The sequence below is a fragment of the Ovis aries genome, chromosome 1 (genome assembly GCF_016772045.2).
Source record: "Ovis aries strain OAR_USU_Benz2616 breed Rambouillet chromosome 1, ARS-UI_Ramb_v3.0, whole genome shotgun sequence".
NCBI lineage: Eukaryota > Metazoa > Chordata > Mammalia > Artiodactyla > Bovidae > Ovis > Ovis aries.
Window position 1 is genome coordinate 93,927,107 of NC_056054.1, and position 22,166 is coordinate 93,949,272.

General features: G+C 44.6%; 2 protein-coding genes across 15 annotated transcripts in view; both read right to left on the reverse strand.

Moving 5' to 3' along the window:
* The window catches only part of CD58 (CD58 molecule), a 69,258-nt gene extending 57,784 nt beyond the window's left edge, over positions 1–11,474 (reverse strand). For 8 of the 10 annotated variants that reach the window (XR_009597210.1, XR_009597200.1, XM_060401658.1 and 5 more), the window contains exon 1: positions 11,383–11,474. Coding sequence is in view for 6 of the 10 variants with exons in the window: in XM_060401658.1 (XP_060257641.1) it covers positions 11,383–11,452 (70 nt within the window). In the remaining 4 variants the exon portion in view is untranslated. Of the gene's footprint in view, positions 1–25 lie in introns of all 10 variants that reach the window. The other 2 variants (XM_042253073.2, XM_060401654.1) reach the window with 1 other exon arrangement.
* A 3,906-nt stretch (positions 11,475–15,380) lies between these two features.
* The window catches only part of IGSF3 (immunoglobulin superfamily member 3), a 132,548-nt gene continuing 125,762 nt past the window's right edge, over positions 15,381–22,166 (reverse strand). For all 5 annotated transcript variants that reach the window (XM_060401604.1, XM_042253039.2, XM_042253051.2 and 2 more), the window contains one exon: positions 15,381–18,776. In XM_060401604.1, the coding sequence (XP_060257587.1) occupies positions 18,526–18,776 (251 nt within the window). In that variant the 3' untranslated portion in view covers positions 15,381–18,525. The remainder of the gene's footprint in view (positions 18,777–22,166) is intronic.

Here is a 22,166-nt window from a genome sequence, read left to right on the forward strand (position 1 = left end):
AAGTCATGCTGGGACCCAGACTCACCCTGCAGCAGGCCAGCAGCTTCCACACCAGGTAGGGCCTGGCAGCCAGTGGAGTCAGGGGGGTCAGTGGAGCCGGCTGCCCACAGTGTCTGACTGTGCCGCAACAGAAGGGTGCATGCAGCCCACATGGGGGCAGCCCTGGAACATATAGTTCTAGTTACCAAAAGGGAGAGAGTGCTGATGGGCCAAGAGCTCACCAACACAGGCACGAGAAGCATTAAGACCAACAAGCACAAGGGAAAGAGATGGAAAACCAAGAAGACAGGACGTCTCCTACACAAGGCCGCTTCTCCAAGACCAGGAGCCATAACCGGCCCACTCGCTCCATAGAAAAAACCCAGAGAATTAGGCAAAATGAGGAGACAGAAATATAAAACAAACAAAGGAAAAAGACAAACCCCAAAAGAAGAACTGAGTGGAAAGAAACAATCCATTTATCTGATAAAGACTTTAGGGTAATTCAATGAACTCAAGAGAAGAATAAACAGTGTGAGAAGTTCACCAAAGAGTTAGAAAATAGAAAGATTCAAACAAAGCTGAAGAATACAATAACTGAAATTTTAAAACTACACTAGAAGGAATTAACAACAAAAACTTGATTGGAAAATAGGCAGGGGACCTGAACACACGTTGTCTAGAGAAGGCAGAGATGGGCAACAGGCCTATGAGAAGATGCTCAGCATCACTAATAATCAGGGAAACACAAATCAAAATCACAATGAGATGCCACCTCACACCTGTCAGAATGGCTATCAGCAAAAGGGCAACAGATAACAAGAGTTGCAAGAATGACGTGAAAAGAAAACTCTTGCACTGTTGGTGGGAAGGTAAATTGGTACAACCACTATGGAAAACAGTATGGCAGTTCCTCAAAAAATTAATAGAAACTGCCATACAACTCAACAATTTCACTTCTGTAAATTTACCCAAAGAAGAAAAAAGCACTTATTATAAAAAACATGCACACCAATATTCATTGCAACATTATTTACAATAGCCAAGATGTGGAAGCAACCTATGTGTCTGTAGATAGATGAATGGATAAAGAAGATGTGGTATTTATAAACAATGGAATATTACTCGCCCTTAAAAAATGAAATCTTGGCTTTTAGAACAACATGGATAGATATAGCAGGTATTGTGCTAAGTAAAGTTAGTGAAACAGGGAAAGACCAATACCATATGATTTTACTTATATGTTAAATCTAAGAACAAACAAACATTCAAAAGAGAAACTGACTCATAGATACAGAGAACAAACTAGTAGTCACCAGAAGGAAGGTGGGTAGAGGGAGGAGTGAGATAGGTGAGGGAGATGAAGAAGTACAAACTACCAGTTATAAAATAAGTAAGTTATGGAGATATAATACACAGCATAGGGAATATAGCCAATAATATTGTAATGACTTTCTATGGTGACAGGTGATAACTAGATTATTGTGATCATTTTGTAATGTATAAAAATATTGACCCACTATGTTTACACCTGAAATAATGCAATATTATGTCAATTTAAAAAGGGAAAAAACAAATAACAGTAATAAAGTATACAATTAAACAATTCAATTTTTAAAAATTATAGTAAAAAGAGGGCAACAAAACAAATTCCCAGATCCAGTTCTTTAAAAGTAGTTGTAAGTCGTTTTCAAAATTCCTGAAAGATACTTGTCAAAGATAAAACAGCAGCAAAGGAAAAAAAATGTGATATTTGATTAGATCTTGGTATTTTAAAAGACATTCTTGTGACAATTGAAGGAATCTGAATAAGAGGAGAAGTTAAGTGATATTATGAAATTATTGTTAATTTCAATATTAATAAAATATTGTTAATTTATAAATATTATATTATTGGGTTTATGCCAAAGCATCTAGGAGTAAAGTGTGAATGTATAAAACAGTATAATTATGGTAAAATATTAATAAATGAATACATAAATAAACCCCCATTCTTAATTCCATGGCCCAAAGAAAGTTCCTCCACCCCTGCGTTGTAGACTACAATATTGACTACAATCTATGTGACTGGTAATTTGCTGTTTTATATCATTTTACCTGCTTTGACAACATTACATTGGACAATATATACATGTTATAAGAGATCAACTATGGTTATACCAATCATCAAAAAGTTGCTTATCTGGACTTCCCAGTGGCCTAGCAGTTAGGATTCTGGGCTTTCACTACCTTGACCCAGACTCAGTCCCTGGTTAGGGAAAGATCCCACAAGTCACATGGTGCAGGGGGGAAAAGTTGGTAATCTCTTTTGGGCTGGGAACACATGGACTTTGAGTCATGGACTAAGTGCCAGCAGGTTCTATTACTTCTCTGCTGTGTGAACTTTGACATGGCACTCAACATACCTCAACTATTTCTCTCCTCTTTAACAGTCTCTATCTTATAAAACTACTACAACAATTAAATGAAAACAAAAACTTAAAACTCTAAGCACAACACTTGACACAGAGCATGTGCTTAATTCATGGCAACTCTTATATCCACCCCATTATAATACTGGATCTAGTTGGTTTTTTTAATAGGAATACACAACATTATTTTGACTTGGATTATCTTTCCTAAATAAAAACACATAGACTCTCCAAACCTTAAGTCAAACAAAGTGTATGAATAAGTTTCACATAACAATGAACTTCCCCTTCCCGGGTGGCTCAGCAGTAAAAGAATTCACCTGCTAATGTAGGAGCCAAAGGAGCCACAGGTTCAATCCCTGGGTCAGGAAGATCCCCTGGGGAAAGTCATGGCAACCCACTCTAGTACTCTTATCTGAAAAATCCCATGGACAGAGGAGCCTGGTGGGCTACAATCCATAGGGTCGCAAAGAGTTGGACACGACTGAAGCGACTTAGCACACACACACACAACAGTGTGAGATAACATAAGAATTTAAAATGGAGAAATGTTTGACCAATACTTTACCATCTAATGTTCAGATTCAACAATCTGTACTGTTAAAAATATTAAAATAAATCAATGAAAGAGGCATTTTATTAAGTATTATCTGATTTGGTTCCTGTGTACAAAGATCTAAAATCTAGTTGGAGAGATTAGGTCAACAAGAGCAGAATAAGGCAAGCTCCACTAATAAGAGCAAACTAACAAAATCACTGTCTGGGGAGGCCTTATAAATAGCTGTGAAAAGAACAGAAGTGAAAAGCAAAGGAGAAAAGGAAAGATATTCCCATCTGAATGCAGAGTTCCAAAGAATAGCAAGGAGAGATAAGAAAGCCTTCCTCAGCAATCAATGCAAAGAAATAGAGGAAAACAACAGAATGGGAAAGACCAGAGATCTCTTCAAGAAAATTAGAGACACCAAGGGAACAAACATTTCATGCAAAAATGGGCTCGATAAAGGACAGAAATGGTCTGGACCTAACAGAAGCAGAAGATATTAAGAAGAGGTGGCAAGAATACACAGAAGAACTGTACAAAAAAGATCTTCACGACCAAGAGAATCATGATAGTGTGATCACTCACCTAGAGCTAGACATCCTGGAATGTGAAGTCAAGTGGGCCTTAGAAAGCATCACTACGAACAAAGCTAGTGGAGGTGATGGGATTCCAGTTGAGCTATTTCAAAGCCTGAAAGATGATACTGTGAAAGTGCTGCATTCAATACGCCAGCAAATTTGGAAAACTCAGCAGTGGCCACAGGACTGGAAAAGGTCTTTTCATCCCAATCCCAAAGAAAGGCGATGCCAAAGAATGCTCAAACTACTGCACAATTGCACTCATCCCACACGCTAGTAAAGTAATGCTCAAAATTCTCCAAGCCAGGCTTCAGCAATATGTGAACCGTGAACTTCCAGATGTTCAAGCTGGATTTAGAAAAGGCAGAGGAACCAGAGATCAAATTGCCAACATCCGCTGGATCATCGAAAAAGCAAGAGAGTTCCAGAAAAACATCTATTTCTGCTTTATTGATTACGCCAAAGCCTTTGACTGTGTGGATCACAATAAACTGTGGAAAATTCTGAAAGAGATGGGAATCCCAGACCACCTGACCTGCCTCTTGAGAAACCTGTATGCAGGTCAGGAAGCAACAGTTAGAACTGGACATGGAACAACAGACTGGTTCCAAATAGGAAAAGGAGTACGTCAAGGCTGTATATTGTCACCCTGCTTATTTAACTTATATGCAGAGTATATCATGAGAAATGCTGGGCTGGAAGAAGCACAAGCTGGAATCAAGATTGTTGGGAGAAATGTCAATAACCTCAGATATGCAGATGACACTACCCTTATGGCAGAAAGTGAAGAGCAACTAAAAGCCTCTTGATGAAAATGAAAGAGGAGAGTAAATAAGTTGGCTTAAAACTCAACATTCAGAACACGAAGATCATGGCATCTGGTCTCATTACTTCATGGGAAATAGATGGGGAAACAGTGGAACAGTGGCTGACTTTATTTTGGGGCTCCAAAATCACTGCAGATGGTGATTGCAGCCATGAAATTAAATGGCGCTTACTCCTTGGAAGGAAAGTTATGACCAACCTGGATAGCATATTTAAAAGCAGAGACATTACTTTGCCAACAAAGGTCCGTCTAGTCAAGGCTATGGTTTTTCCAGTGGTCATGTATGGATGTGAGAGTTGGACTATAAAGAAAGCTGAGTACCAAAGAATTGATGCTTTTGAACTGTGGTGTTGGAGAAGACTCTTGAGAGTCCCTTGGACTGCAAGAAGATCCAACCAGTCCATCCTAAAGGAGATCAGTCCTGGGTGTTCACTGGAAGGACTGATGTTGAAGCTGAAAACTCCAATACTTTGGCCACCTCATGCAAAGAGCTGACTCATTGGAAAAGACCCTAATGCTGGGAAGGATTGTGGACAGGAGGAGAAGGGGCCGACAGAGGATGAGATGGCTGGATGGCATCGCTGACTCGATGGACATGGGTTTGGGTAGACTCCAGGAGTTGGTGATGGATAGGGAGGCCTGGCATGCTCGATTCATGGGGTCAAAAAGAGCTGGACACAACTGAGCGACTGAACTGAACAACAGTTCCTATTTTTGAGCTTGCTACTTGCCCAGCACTACCTAGGTCCTGTCCACATGTAACCCTACTGATGCACTCCACTGCTGAATCCTGCCAGCCCAGCCTTCAAAACACCCCGATAGTTCCTATTCCTCACCCGACTCCGTCATTTCTTACCCATCCCCAGCTAGTCATTGTTCCCACAGCTTCCTAGCTGGTCTCCCTGCTTCTCCTTTTTCATTAGCAAGGACTATTCTCTACCCAGCATCTAGAATAATTCATCACAATTTCACTCCTGTTCAAAACTCTGAGACTTTCTACTTCACTGGGAATTTAACAAGTTAGTCTTTAAGGGCCCACAAAAATTTATCTCTAGAATCCAGCCCTGACTACTTGTACAATTTCATTTCCTATTTACTCTCCAGCACGGTGGTCTCCTCAAAGTTCCTTAAATGTTTGAAACCTATTTCAGGGTTTTTGCTGCCATCCTCTCTGTCTGGAATCCTACTCTCCCAGTCACCTCGCCTGCTCCATCACTTCCTTTTAAGTCTACACTCAACTGTTTTCCCTTTTAAAGAGACCTCCCCTGACTACACTGTATAAAATACTAACTACCAGAGAGTGACTGAATGAAATATACCTCCATCCCACAGAGCACTATGCAGCTGTAAAAAAAAAAAAAAAAAAAAAAAAATGAGGATGATTTCTATGAACTGATATGGAATGATTTTCTAGACGTGGTTAAGTGACAAAAGCAACCTATAAGAGGGTACATTGAGCATGTTACCTATTGTTTGAAAGAGGGAGTTAGAAACAAACATATGTATCTGTTTGTATCTACAAAAAGAAACAGGAAAGACAAAAACAAACAAATGATACCTTGTTGCGGGAGAGATAGGGATGGAATGGAATTTCTGAGCATTTTTTAAATGGTCATCCCTCAGTGTCCACAGGGTATTGGTTCCAGGATCCCAGTGGATACCAAACTCTGAGGATGCTAAAGTCCCTTACATAAGAACGGCATAGTAACCTATGCACATCTTCTCATATACTTTAAATCATCTCTAGATTACTTGTACTATCTAATACAATGTAAATGCTGCTTACATAATTGCAAATACAACATAGTTCAGTTCAGCTGCCCAGTCGTGTCTGACTCTTTGCAACCCCGTGAACCACAGCTCATCGGGCCTCCCTGTCCATCACCAACTCCCGGAATCCATCCAAACCCATGTCCACTGAGTCGGTGATGCCATCCAAATACAACATAAATGCTATTTAAATAACTGTCAGAATACAGCATATTCAAGTTTCGCTTTTTGAGATTTTATGGAATTTTTTTCCTGAATATTCTTGATCTGTGGTTGGTTGAATCCAGAGAGGCAGAACCTGCAAATATGGAAGGCCAGCTGTGTTTGGTTTCTATTTGAACCATGTTAATAGCTTCCATATTTAAAAATTAAATTAAGGTGGGGGAAACCCTAAAATTGAATAGACAGAAACACATTGATTTAACTATGTATCCATTTGATAACATAACCACACAGAAGAAAAATTAAGAATTCAGGTAACTTGAAAATACAGTGTTCTGTACATATTTAGTGGAATATTTGGAAGAATAAAAGTTTCTAACTATATTTAGTAAAACTTGTGCTTGGGAGTAGTATTGGCACAGGAATTATGGGACTAGTTTGTGGTTTAATGTAGATTAGGCAAATATACTAATGCTACTAAGAATAGAATTCTTAGGAGGAAATTCTTAGGGAGGAAACAGAAAAACTGAATTTTTGGATTACTCTGCGGTAACAAGATAAACGCATGACTTTGTGAAAGCTATTTCCTAGCTCTGAGAACTGACAGGGCCTAGAAGCTGTGACTTCAGGAGCCTTGAGCACACCTAGTCTTAGTCACGCTCAGTCGTGTCTTACTCTTCCCGACTCTATGGACTGTAGCTCATCAGGTTCCTCCATGGGGTTTTCCAGGCAAGAATACTAGAGTGGGTTGCCATTTCCTTCTCCAGGGGGTCTTCCCAACCCGGTGATCAAACCCGTGTCTCTTATGTCTCCTCATTAGCAGGCGGATTCTTTACCGCTGAGCCACCTGGGAAGTCCTTAGCACATCTAGCACCCAGATCTTAAATTCTAAATACCATTCCCCACTAAAAGAAAAAGGGGGTCTAATGAGTCCAAGGCTGAGGCAGGAAAGGTAAAAAAATGAGTCCAGAACATCTTTCTATGCCAGCAAGGAAGGCAGTGCTCACAACTGAAGCTTGGAGGGGTTCCCAGTGACCAAATTCAGAATCACCAAGCATTAGAATGGATGACAGGAATGCTGTCATAATAGCAGAATCTTAAATAGCAGAAGGCAATGGCACCCCACTCCAGGACTCTGGCCTGGAAAATCCCATGGACAGAGGAGCCTGGTGGGCTGCAGTCCATGGGGTCGATAAGAGTCGGATACGACTGAGCGACTTCCCTTTCACTTTTCACTTTCATGCATTGGAGAAAGAAATGGCAACCCACTCCAGTGTTCTTGCCTGGAGAATCCCAGGGATGGGGGAACCTGGTGGGCTTCCGTCTATGGGGTTACACAGAGTCGGACACGACTGGAGCGACTTAGCAGCAGCTATCTTAAATGATACCAATGAGTCCTTACTAGTACTAAAAAATAAAATAGAAAAGGAGGTCCCAAAGCTCTTTGTTACTGAAGACTGTCAATAAAGTATATAGACAAATAGGGATAGAAAATTGCCATCTGCAACAATTTAGGGATAATGGACTCGGGGAAGAATTGTCACTGAGTGCTAAACCACTGGGTGAAAGATTGTTGGAGGGCGGGATATTCACACAATCTCAAAGTGTTACTTAGTGAATCACATATTACAGACATACCTCATTTTATTATGCTGCATTTTATTGCACTTTGTAGATACTGTGCTTTTTACACAAACTGAAGTTTTGTGGCAACTCTGCATTGTCAGGCAGTAGTCAGCATTTTTTAGCAATAAAATATTTTTTTTATTAAGGTATGTACATTTTCTTAGGCACAATGCTATGGCACACTTAGACTACAGTATAATGTAAATGTCATTTTTAAATGCACTAGGAAATAAAAACTCATATGACTTGCTTTATTGCGATATTTGCTTTATTGAAGTGGTTAGGAACTGAGCCCACCTATCTCCTATATTTACTCACCTCTACAATAGAGAAATCTGATGGACCTCACCTTAACCAATCAATCAATATCAACATCTCCGATAATCAGCAAATGGACTGCATCTGCACCCTGATGAGATGGACACCTGTGCTCAGCAAAGTCCACATCAGAATTTAAGCATGCACTCCAACACTGAGGAACATTTATATAAAACAACTGGTCCAGACCCTTCAAAAAGACCAATGTCATAAAGTTTAAAAAAAGAAAAATGTTGGCAACAGTTTAGATTTTTAGATTCGAGGGGACTAAAAAAGCATGGTGCTTCCTTGGTAGCTCAGCTGATAGAGAATCTGCCTGCAATGTAGGAGACCCTTGTTCGATTCCTAGGTTCGGAAGATCCCCTGGAGGAGGGCATGGCAACCCACTCCAGTATTCTTGCCTGTTGAGTCGCCATGGACAGAGGAGCCTGCCGGGCTACAGTCCATGGGGTCGCAGAGTCGGACAGGACTGGGTGACTAAGTATAGCACAGCACAAACAGGCGTGAGTACCAAACTTGTATGATCCAGGACTGGCTTCTGGACCCCATCTGAAAACAGTCTTTTATCCATGCTATACTTCCTGACTCTGAAAATGGTGCCAGGGCTTCCTGGAGACATATTATTCTTACAAGACCTATGTTGAAATATTTAGGGTTAAGGTGTTGTAAGAGCTGCATTTCTCAAACGGTTTAGCAAAAAAACAACAAGAAAAAGTAACTGGGTAGGTGTGGGTGTTTGTCTCTATAAAGAGAGAGAAGTAAACCAAATGTGATAAAATGTTAATAACTGGTGATTCAAGGAGAAAGGCATGCAAGTGTTCACTGTACTGTTTTCACAACTACTCTAAAGATTTTAAGTTTTCCAAAATTTAAGAAAATTAGTAAGAACTATTAACCACTTCCATTTCCCTTGCTCTGCACTGCTAACCTCTGTATTAGTAAATGTTCACAACCACCCAACAACTGCACACTTACTGCTTTCTTTCTTCACTGTCTCTCCCCCACTCTAATAATTGTAAGCTTCCCTGTGCCGACATAGAGCTGACAGTAAGTATGTGTTGAATTACTGATGCTCACCATCATTCTATGAAGCAGATGTTAGTATCCTTTCTCTCACGTGTGTGCTGCTCTCTCTTCAAAGGCAAAGATACAGAGTCACAGAGAAGTGAGGTAACTTACAGAAGTTTTAACCGTGAGGGGCGGGGCCAGGATCTGAGATCCAATACTGTTAGTCAGTTAGGCAGCTTTCCCCACTGAGACCGGCTTGGTACCCAAAGGGCTCACTATCTGCAGAGCTATAGAGTTTTCCTTAGCGCAAAGCCTATTCAGAGTAGGTAATATTCATGTCTGCAGAACCAAATGACCTCTGAATAAATAAATGAATTAGGTGGGAGAGACCATCATGAGGGGACTGTTTTTAGAGAGTCTTCCTAGAAAAGGTGTGGCTAGATCGGTAGACTGTTTTCAGTGGAAAAGAGCATAGCAACAGGCAGTGGTGGCCAAAGTTGCCTTCTGAGACCAGGGAGAGACCTGCACATCTGAAGGAATTACCTCATCCGTTCAACCTCGGTATGTGCTTCTTCCTCGTGCTGACAGCTCTGGCCTATGAAACCCTCACAGCCTTTGGCGCCTGTGATGGTACCTGTCCTGGCCCCCTCTGCCTCCAATCCCTCTCAACTACAATCTTTTCTCTTCACTGCTGCCAGATTATTCTAAGTGGATGGGTCTGCTCCTGTCAGGCCCAGAAACAGGTCTGCTTTGCCTGCAGGAGAGAATCCCAGCTCCCAAAGGGGACTTTCGGGGTCCCCCATGGGGCCTCAAGATCCCACGGGCACACCGACTCTCCAGTGACACTGATGGCTCCCTACTGCCAAAGTTTTCCCTCTACATTCTCCTCCTCTTTCTTTCTTGATCTCCTCCTCCTGGCACCTTTTCCCACATCATGGCATGATACCACCTGTCCTCCGAGGCTAGGTTCACACACCCTCCCTTCCAGGAAGTTTTTCCTTCACGAAAGATATTTGATTTCACCAAAGATGTGGCTCTCTTCCCTCTGCACACCCGCAGCACTTTATATTTACCTCTTACAACATTTACTTCTGTGCCTTACACTGTAGGTACTTTTGAGCACATGTCGACCCCCACCCACCACGACGACCCCCACCCAGGCTGTATTCCATAGACGCATGCCTCCACAGGCACTCAACACACTCTGAACGCAAAGTGGAGAGGAAAGGCTGATCAGATGTGTGTGCTAAAGGGCCAGCAGGGGGATTTTCCCAGTACTAATTAAGGGGGCTGTTACTATGCTCCAGGGGTTTGGCTATGACTTAACTACGAGCCTGTGTGGGAAGAGGTTGATGATGTGGGTGAGGAGGTAAAAAAATGGAGACAAAGATACCTATCTTATGGGGCTGTTGTGACAATTTAACTGAAGAAGTGTGAAAAGGAGGAACACAGTCCTAGACACTCACACATTCCTCCTTTTCTGTTCCGAAGGGAGGGGAAAGCAGCACCAGCCACACTACTTAGAAACTCCGAATCGAGGCCCACTCGTTCCTGTTGCGAGGCGATTCTGAACCACCGCCATCAGCCCAGGGCGCGGCCGCGGGACAGGCGCGGTTGCACTTGGCTTTGGCCGCGGGGCGCCCATCCCAGCGCAGAAGCCGGCGCGCGCGCACACAGCGCGATCCACTGCCAGTGGGGAGGCCCGCCCCGGACAAGCTCGAGGGCTGCGGAAGCAGTAAAAAAAAAAAGATCTGCTCAAGTTCTGGACGATGGCGTCTCGGGAAGTGGTAACTTAGTCACTGGGGTCGCGCAGAAAAGGCACCCCTTCCAGAAAAACACGGGGTGGAAGACAAGCGGGGTTCGGGGATCGTGGGAGTTAAGAAGGACTCCCAAAGGGAGGGAAGAGCGCAGGGAAGGAGAACGAGCCGGAGTCTGGTTTCTTTTTCCCAGACCTCAGAGCCTGAGGAGCAAGTTTCTTACTGACCACCCTATGGTGATTTGTGGATGACACGACCAGGTCCCGCGCGCGTGCCCCCCGCCACCTTCGCCACCCGAACTTGCAGCCGCCTTGGGCCGCGCCCGTCCACCGGGCCCGGAGCCCGGGGGCCACTGACACCTCGCGCTACCGGTCCCTGTGGGCTCCCGGAGGAGGCCTCCACTCACCCAATTTGAGGAACAGGCAGACCAGTCCAAGGGCCCCCAGGGCACACCCAGGGGCACTCCCTGCGGCCATGGCGGTCCAGGCAGTTTCTGCTAATGGGTCGCAGCCGCACAACTCGGCCTGGGCCTGCCGGAGAGCCAGCCCCACTGCGCTCCCCGCCCCGCGCCCCGCCTCGCGCGCCCCGCCTCCCCCGCGGCGGGCTGGCACCGGATGCAGTCTGGGCGCCGGCCCTTTCCTCTTTTCCCGGACTAAGTTCGGGTCCCAGTCGTTCCTGCCATTCCGCAGCCACCCGCTTTGCTCTGTGGAGCTCTTTAGCAAAAGTGGCGTGCGTTTTTACAACCAGGTTTATCCTCGTTCCTCTCGCACTTTTCCTTGGCATTAGGAACGCGATGGAGGCGCCCCCGCAGCTGGAGGTATCGGACTGTCGGTCCCCGAAAGCTGCGTCCCACTGGGCGGGAGGTGACAGGAGAACTCCGGTGGGACACGGAGGTTCCGAAGCGCTTTATTCTTCCAGCGCTTTCCAGCAGCTGCAGCAGCGCGGAAGTTTTGCCTGCAGGTTAAGACGATGAAGAACTTGCCCACAATGCCGGAGACCCGAGTTCAATCCCTGGGTCGGGAAAATTTCCCTGGAGAAGGGAACGGCAACCCGCTCCAGTATTCTCGCCTGGAGAACCCCATGGACAGAGGAACCTGGCGGGCTACAGTCCATGAGGTCGCAAAGAGTCGGGCACGACTGAGCGAGTAGCACACATGCCCCATTGATGACTCTAGATAAAACAGCCTCTTTGAAGCACTCTTTCCTCAAATACTCGGAGAAGGCAATCAAATACTAAAACGAAAGGAAATGGGACATGCTAGACAACTGCTAGAATGTGTACAGTTCCCTGGTGCAGCCCCAACCTCCCCACCCCTCTCAAGTGCCTACCTTTCCTCATTGCAGGGCAGTCATCTTTTCCTTAAGACTGACTCCCACCCCAGCACTCCCCTACTCAGAGCTGGGATTTCCAGCCTCGGGTTTCTCCCTTCTCCATTTGCTCTGTTTCACTCTTCCTCCTAACCCTCAGGCTGAGGAGTCAGACCTGTTCACTCCCTCAGTGTTTGGCCTCCCCAAATCTCTGTCCCTCGAGCTGCAGTAGGGACTTGAAATCTCTATCTTATTGACTAGTCCTCTTGCCTCAAATCCACCTGCTCCCAGGCTCAGTTACTACTGTATTCCCAGAACCAGCTCCTGGCATGGGCTTCCCTGACAGCTCCTTTTCTTTCAGACAGAAGCACCAGAGTGACCTCTGCTCAGCCACTGAGGCTCAGGGAACTCTTCCTTACTATGTGGGCAGGAAACTCCTCCCATGAACTGGACTCATGAACTGGACCCTCTGTTGTCCTAACAAACACCAACCTGTTTGCCAGTTGTGAAAGAGTGGAAATGGGCTTTATTCTTGCTGTGATTGCCATCATCCTCAGGTGGGGACCCCCAAACCACTCAAGATACTTGAACTACACTGTAAGAATCCATAAATTATTTCTTAAATTAGCCATGAAATTGTAAAAGGTGTCTCTATCTGTGAAATTCCTGGGACCAATGTACGATAAGGCAGGTACAAGTGTGTAGCATAGAAAGTGAGAAGGTCAAGTTTCTCCTCTACTCTGGGCTGGCAAGAATTCAGTTTAACTTAGAAAGGTAAGATGGAGTCAGAACTTTAAACTCTGGGGAGCCCCTCAAAACCCCTCAAAGGTTTTGAACTGGGAAGTGATATAACAGCAAACATCTGTTGAGTACTCAAGCCCTGTGTTAAGTGCATTGCCTGCATTAATCTTAATGATGTCCCTGTTTTTACAGATTAGGAAACTGAGGATCAGAGAAGGTAAATGACTTGCCCAAGGACACACAGCAAGGCACAGAACTGGGAGTCCAACCAAGCTTAAGTCCAAAGCACCACTCTTACCCTTTCGTATAGGACGGGCAGCTATACTACTGTTTGGACTGGGCCAGCAAAAGCTCTCAACCCCCTCTGAGCAGGGACAAGTAAAGGACCACCAAGTCACCTGGGACCGGGAAACATCTCCAGGTCATGGTCTCCAAGTACCAGGTAAGGAATGGTTCATTAAGTCTTCCTTGGTTGGCCATGTCTCTGGCCAAATGAATGATGCCAGCTCTTTCATTAAGAGACATGCTGTGGTTCCAACAAACATTTTCAGATACGCCTATATATGCCTGGTAGCAGACTTCATGAATCAAACGTGGCTCAGAAAGGCTGGATCTGCAGTGTAGCAGGCAGATGGCCTACTGAGGACTGGGCACCAGAAGAAGGGCTGGATGTATTTTACATCCTGTGGCCAGTGTGGAGAGGTCCAGTTTTATCTGCTTGTCACTGTAAAGAAACATGGCCTAGAAGAAAGGAGGGCTTGTTCAGTCTGCCTGTGTGGCCTGGACAGGCTGCTGCTCTTCCCAGCATGTCACCCTCTGGTTCTCTGGCTGTAGTTCCTGCCAAACTTGGAACCACACCCAGGAAGCTTAGGAATCCTAGAGAGAACAAAACACTGCTTCTAATCCTGCATACATGAAAATGGTCCTTGCCCCATGTGGAAGTGTAAATTCACTTTATTTAAATAAACACTGGGCACGTTAGCACCAAGAGGGTGTGTGTGTGTGTCGGGGTAATTTTTATTCTGTAATATTCTGTTTCCCTTTTTCAAATGTTCCCCAGCAGAAAAGACAGCATTAGGAGAAAACTAGGTGAAAATAATACATAAGACTTAACATGGAACCATTCCGGGTACCCAAGAGATAAACAGTCACATTTCAACTCCTGGCCAAGCCAGCAGCTGCAAGAAGTTGATAAGCATGCAGAAAATGGGGCTGGGAAGCAGAGGAAAGCACATATTAAAAGCCTTTGAAAGGCCTGAGTTTTAAAAAGAAAAGAAAAAAAAAAGGAAGTACCTCCTTTTGCTTTTCACCTCCATCTAGTTCCTTCTGCACATTCTGTGAATTTTGAAGAATTACAGTTGGGTTCTGACTAACCACGTGTCACTGCTATAGCTTTAATCATGCTATCATTCTTCCCAATTTGCAGATGTGGTGAACCCCCCCCCCCCAAACCTCCCAGCATTTGAGTTGTGCAGGGAAGAGATGGGTGTGCCATGTGGCCTCACTGCACAGGAACCCACAGCTCTTGGGTTTTCTTCCATTCTGGAAAAGGTGTGCTGAGCATTTGTGGTCAAGACAATACTAGCGTTGGAAGAAGGTGGTGAGGTCCTGCTGCCAAGACCAAGCAGAAGTTTGTCCCAAGTTCCTGCTCTCTTCTGTCAGTTTCCTCTTACCATGTCCTGTCTCCCTACCTCTACCCCACCCACCCCCACCCAAAAGCAAGCTAGATTCTGAACTGGCCTATCTGGCCTCTGGGTCTGTGTGCTGAGACGACTCTGGTCTTGACAGTCAGGGTAGATGTCTACCCATGCATGCTTGTGCATGCTCAGTCATGCTGGACTATTTGCGACCCCCTGGGCCACAGTCCATCAGGCTCCTCTGTCCGTGGGGTTATCCCAGCAAGAATACTGGAGTGGATTGCCATTTTCTACTCCAAGGGATCTTCCCAACCCAGGGATTGAACCCGCATCTCTTGCATCGCCTGCACTGGCAGGCGGTTCTTTACCACCAATGCCACCTGGGAAGCCCTATCACACATACTTACATACATACACATACATTTACTCTGTCAAATATACATATGTATATGTGTGTGTGTGTATATATATATATATATAAACATACATTTTTTAGCAGCTGACAGTAAAGTGTCTTGAGGAAGGGTTGCTTTTTATCCTGTATACAAAGGTGCCACTTGGGCTGGGAGTGGGGTGTGATAATAAAGGCCACAATTCACAAACCCTGAGTTTAGCAAGCCAATGTCAGGGGCAGAACTCCAGGCCCCCAGGGCATAGTTCCATAGCCAAGAGTGGCTGATTAAGTGACCAGAAAGGATGACAGTGGACTCAGTCAATGTAAACAGCCATATTGTCAACATAATTTACTACAGGTCTCTGAAGTGTATATAAAACATTTTAGTGCAACATCTTACAAATAGTTTTCTTTTAAAAAAAAAAACAAACAAAAAACAAATCAACAGCTCTCTACATCATGCATGGGTAGTCTGTCTACCCTACTTTTTTTTTCTTCAACAGTAAACGCAGAGAAACCATTGTTTGAAAAAAACATGAAAACTTGCTACAGAAACCCCCTAGGGAAAGAGGGTATGGTCATAGCCATGTCCTGGAATGGGCCTAGCACAGTGTTGTTTTTTATTAATGCAATATTGTCGATGCAGATAAGTCAACAGAGCTGTTGGCCGTTTTCCTGTCTGGGTCTCTCCTGTAGGCAACTTGCAATGAGGTCTCCCAGCCACTGGAGGCCAGCATTACCACTCAGCAGATGCCACATATCCACAGAAATGGCCGAAGAAAGAAGGTCCTTGGGATGTTCATACAAAGCAGAAAAGCTCACCCTTTGAGCTCACCCTTTGATGGTACCCCCTGGCCCAACAGAAAATGCACAAGAATTAAAAAAAAAAGACAATTATTAAAATACTGGCTTCGGTTTCTTTTTTCCTTTCAAATCTCCTGCAAGTGCTTCACTTATTTATATGCAGCACTGGCTTTTCTTTTTTCCATGAACCTATTCAAACTCAAATCTTCATTAGATGTCCCAGTTCCAGCCAGCCCTCCAGCATCTTTCCATTCAGACGGATGGAAAGTACATCATCTTCTCAGGTTGACTCAGTCTATAAATGAGGGGCTAGCAATTTCCCACCGAAAGTCCGCACCCTGACATGAAGAAATGGGGCCGAAGGCCATCTGATTTCCTCACCACTCCACCTGTTCTGTGCCTCTACAGCGTTGATGCAGCACAAGAAACAGGGATGAGCGTGTGAGGCATTGGTGGGATTAAGGTGGTGGTGTCTACACAGAGTCGCAGGAGAGGACTGGCATATCTTCGAGGGAGAGAACGCAGCCTATGCAAGCCCTTCAGAAAACAGCCAGGCAACGGTGTTGCTTTCCCTTGGCTATGACACATCAAAGCATCTGCCAAGCACCCAGGTAAGGGTCAGCGTCCACATGGCCTGGAATCCCACAGCCTCCCCTGGCGTCTGTTCAGCCTCAGGATTGGGTTCCACACTCATCTCTCGGGTTAGACTTAGTTCCAGAACTCCTGGACACTTTTTCCAAAGGGGGTTCTCCCTTGGGATTCAAGCTGCACGTTCATAAGAAAGGGAGACGGCACTTGCGGCCAGCGAAGTATGAGGAAGTGAAGTGAATTCGCTCAGTCGTGTCCGACGCCTTGTGACCCCATGGACTGTAGCCTACAAGGCTCCTCTGTCCATGGAATTTTCCAGGTAAGAGTACTGGAGTGGGTTGCCATTTCCTTCTCCAGGGGATCTCCCCCACCCAGGGATTGAATCTGGGTCTCCAGAATTGCAGGCAGACACTTTACCGCCTGGGCCACCAGAGAAGTGGCCAGCAAAGTATGAGGAAGCCAGGCAAAAAAAAAACAAAAAACAAAAAACAAAACCATCTTCATGGAGCAAGCAAAAGGAAGCACTTGCAACTGAGGATGCTCCGGAGCCCAGGATCTTGCCCAACAAGTGAAAAATAACAGGTGACATTGGCTTCACCAGGCTTTAAGGGACATCCAAATAAAAAGTCAACAATAAACAACCAAATCACCTAAAGCCGCAAATAAGATCTAAGAAAGGGAAGGGTACAAAGTCCACGCATGTGACCACGTTCTGCTGAGATGGGGTAATCCATAAGGATTACAAAGGGCTGCGTCTGGGCTTCCCCTGGGCAGATATTCTTATGGCAGTGAGATGCAGGTCAAATGGTGAAGAAGAAAGACATCAATATCTTTGAGAAAGATGTAGTCAGAAGGAAGAAGGAAAACGTCGTCTTCATACCTCCAGGGAGGTAGCTATTCCTCCCTGTTCTCCAGCGCCAGGCTCTGGAAACCACTGCTGGCTACTGTCCCAATGTTCATGAACCTAAGCTGTCAGCCGGCTCCTGTGCCTTCCGATGGTGTATGTGGTGGCTGCTTGAGCCCCATGTGTTCAGCTCAGTTGCTGGCCCCTTTCTAGGCTCACTGGCCACTTGCCCTTAAGAGTTTGATAAAGCACCTGGAAACAGAAGCCCACCTGCTCACGGTTATCAGAGACTGCCCTTGCAGAACAGACCAAGCCAACAACCAGCCTTATTTCCTTCTTTCACTAATTGCTGACTTTGATCAATCTGAAAGTCAGTAGCTGAAAGTAACCTTCTGCCCACTTTAACTTGCAAAGTATGTACTGTTCAGAGTTTCTGACTTGTTCTCCAACCAAGTCTGCTTATTTTTTGGCAAGGATAGGATGAAGCCTATTGCCCCCCAAGACAGATAGGCTGGGCTGGACACTACCTACTCCTAGTGGGGTTTATACGCAGGATTTATCTTGTACACACAGTTCTTTGAAGCTAAATTCAATGCTTTCATCTTGACTACAAAGTGGTTCCAACAACTCCAGCTGAGGGAAAAGATAAGATACAAATTGGGCCCATACTACACATAATTTTCAAGTCTCATTAAGGAAGTAAAAAATGTTGGAGTACATTTTGATCCATGGGTGGGATTTTCAAGTGTGCAAAAATGAAAAAAGCCTTGGAAGAGTCCTTTGCACTATAAAGTCTGTCCTTCCTTTTGCCACCACTGGTAGTTCAGAGTAATTCATCCACAACATCATGGAATCCAAAAAGGGTAAACCAAAGGGATTGAAAAAGAGTCCCTTACAAAGAATAAGAACCCCTGTAACATCTATATCTGAGAATACTATATAAACCAGCGAGTAGACGTGCCACCGGGTGCTACTCACCACATTACCGAAAACAAAAACAAGAAACCTAACTGGCAGGATGGCGCCATCTGCTCGAAAATAGCTAACCGGCCAAGACTGCCACCTAGCGGCAGTCTGCCTCTGACAGATGGGCGACTCTGAACACTTCTGAAGTCTGACTGTGTTCTGCGAGGGCGCCCCAGAGGTCGGGTGCTGTCCGCTGCCTGGTGGTAGAGCAAGATGCAGCGAGGAGAGCCTCAGCTCCTCCGTGGTTTACGATCACCTGCAGTCCCCTTAGTCTATGGCTCCTGGGTGGATACTGAGCACGGGGGGCTCCAGGCAAGTTGGGGAGTAGTTGAGGTGTGGCTCCTTGATCCACAACAGGGGCACGCCATTCTTCCCCTCGGAGTTCTTGCTGGAGTTCCGGCTCTTGAAGCGCACCAGCAGGATGGTGATGATAAGGATGCCAAAGATGGGGAAAGGGTAGAAGAAGACGAAGTAGAAGAGTGCGTCATTGGAGCAGATGATGGACTGCAGGGTGGAACCTGAAAAGGACAGACAGGGAGACAAGACATGAGGGCGGAGAACCTGCACGGTTGCTCACTCCTGAAGACCCCACCCAGATCCACAGAAGTGACTTGGCAGAACTCCCATACCCACGCTACCTTTCCCCTCTTGCTACTAATGGAGGGCGGACTACCTATGTTGTTTTTTTTTTTTTTTCACTTTATTTTACAATACTGTATTGGTTTTGCCATACATCAACATGAATCCGCCACAGTGTACACGTGTTCACAATCCTGAACCCCCCCTCCCACATCCCTCCCCTCCCCATGTATTCTTGTTCTCACACTTGTGTCTCTTCGAATTCATAGTTGGAAGTTCAAACAAAGCCAGGCCTCCATTTCCCACTGTGAGTCAGTATTACCACTTGGAAAGCCACATAAGACAGTGTAATTTACTGATTATGTACTCCGCTGTATCTGAGATGGTGAAGACGCCAGCTGCACTTCAGCTTGAACCACCTTGTTGGTTCTATTTTACATGTCCTTTGCATTCGGTTCTGCTGCCAATGTCCTTCTTTGGGATAGAACACATTCTCTACCTACCAGCTTCTGAGAGCAGGTTTACCAGAATTGATGGTTATTTGATTAATGTTACCAATTAAAAAGTCATTATGGCCCACTTACACATGTCTGCAGTGTATCTGTGGCTGCACAGAACACAGTGTTAGTTGTTCCTGGGTACAGAGGAGAATGAAACCCCACACCTCTCACCGCATCAAGGCCTGCTCTGGACTGGAGCCTGGGCTCTAGGAGACTGCATTTTCTCTGTAAAGTAAGGCTGCTGGATGATCTCTGTGTTCTATAAAGCTTACTAAATTTGGATAGCCACAGTGGGCAGATAAAATACGGTCTAATCACTTTCCCTTGTGCTTTTGGTCAGTGGGTTATTCAGCAGATCTTCAGAGGGTCTAAAGTACATACAATTCAGGGGGTTGGGTGGTTTTGTTTTGTTTTGTTTTTTGCTTTCTACTGAATAGCTGTTGTTCATCATTATTAAGAAAATTTAACACACACTTACATGTATCAGATTTCCAAAGTATATGAGACTGGTGATATTAACCACTTTTGACCAATGAAACCTCAATTTCATAAGTTCTATCTAATAAACAGGAAGTTATCAAAGAAAAGAAAAAGCTGATGAAACTCAAAATTATCTGATACAATGTCATGGTGGGAAAAAAAGCTGAAATTTCCAGCCTGTTTTTTAACTTCTACATCATAGGCTAATTCTACTGTAACAAACATAATTTTAGGTTGATCAGTTCCATATTTTGATAGAAGATCACTCAAAAGACTTCATTAGAACTAATAATTCAGGTCAGCATGATGAAAACATTGTGTTCTGGACCATTCTGCAGCAGCAGCTGCTGGTTAACTGCTGCTAAGCTCTTACCAGATGTTCTATAACATCACTGCCCTTCTAGGCTGGTCTTCCCAACTAATCATGCAAAATCCACCTAATCCTCCACGTCACCCTCCAAAATAAAAATGACCCAGGAATTTGAGAAAAAGCAAGAAGGCAGTGAGGTACTCAGACTTCATTTTCTTTTCTTCTTCCCCTTCAGTTCAGTTCAGTTGCTCAGTCATGTGCGACTCTTTGTGACCCCATGAACCTCAGCACGCCAGGCTTCCCTATCCATCACCAGCTCCTGCAGTCTACCCAAACCCATGTCCATCAAGTCAGTGATGCCATCCAACCATCTCATCTTCTTTCATCCCCTTCTCCTCCTGCCCTCAATCTTTCCCAGCATTAGGGTCTATTTAAATGAGTCAGCTCTTCACATCAGGTGGCCAAAGTATTGGAGTTTCAGCTTCAGCATCAGTCCTTTCAACGAACACCCAGGACTGATCTCCTTTACAATTGACTGGTTAGATCTCCTTGCAGTCCAAGGGACTCTCAAGAGTCTTCTCCAACACCACAGTTCAAAAGCATCAATTCTTTGGCACTCAGCTTTCTTTATAGTTTAACTTTCACATCGTACATGACCACTGGAAAACCATAGCCTTGACTAGACGGACCTTTGTTGGCAAAGTAATGTCTCTGCTTTTTTTTATTTATTTATTTATTTATTTTTTTAAAATTTTTTAGTTTTTTATTTTTTAAATTTTAAAATCTTTAATTCTTACATGCATTCCCAAACATGAACCCCCCTCCCACCTCCCTCCCCACAACATCCCTCTGGGTCATCCCCATGCACCAGCCCCAAGCATGCTGCATCCTGCGTCAGACATAGACTGGTGATTCAATTCACATGATAGTATACATGTTAGAATGTCATTCTCCCAAATCATCCCACCCTCTCCCTCTCCCTCTGAGTCCAAAAGTCCGTTATACACATCTGTGTCTCTTTCCCTGTCTTGCATACAGGGTCGTCATTGCCATCTTCCTAAATTCCATATATATGTGTTAGTATACTGTATTGGTGTTTTTCTTTCTGGCTTACTTCACTCTGTATAATCGGCTCCAGTTTCATCCATCTCATCAGAACTGATTCAAATGAATTCTTTTTAACGGCTGAGTAATACTCCATTGTGTATATGTACCACAGCTTTCTTATCCATTCATCTGCTGATGGACATCTAGGTTGTTTCCATGTCCTGGCTATTATAAACAGTGCTGCGATGAACATTGGGGTACATGTGTCTCTTTCAATTCTGGTTTCCTCGGTGTGTATGCCCAGAAGTGGGATTGCTGGGTCATAAGGTAGTTCTATTTGCAATTTTTTAAGGAATCTCCACACTGTTCTCCATAGTGGCTGTACTAGTTTGCATTCCCACCAACAGTGTATTCTGCTTTTGAATATGCCATCTAGGTTGGTCATAACTTCCCTTCCAAGGAGTGTCTTTTAATTTCATGGCTGTAATTATCATCTGCAGTGATTTTGGAGCCCAGAAAAATAAAGTCAGCCACTATTCCCACTGTTTCACCATCTATTTGCCTTAACGTTGGACCGGAACCTGGGGGTCTAGAGTCGACGATAAGAAAGTGAAAGAGAGAGAGCCAGAGGGAGGGGGAGAGAGAGAGAGAGAGGGAAAAAGACAGACAGACACGGGAACACAAGCTCTGATGGAGCAAAGGTGCTTTAATGATCTTTCGGTGAGTATATATAGGCTGTTGTACAAGAAATTTCTTTCAACAATGATAAAGATCAGAAAACCAAACGTACAGCAACCCTTACCAAGGGAACGAGGGATTAATAATGGTCACAAGATCAGAAGACAATCCATATCTCAAGAAAGGGGATCGGGACTAAGCACTTTTGCCGTAAAGAGAATGTTTACTGAAGGAGACTCAAGCCTGTCTCACGTAATGACCTCAGTCCTGGGAGCAGCTTGCTGTTCCACTAGTTTCTGACAACAGAAACTGAT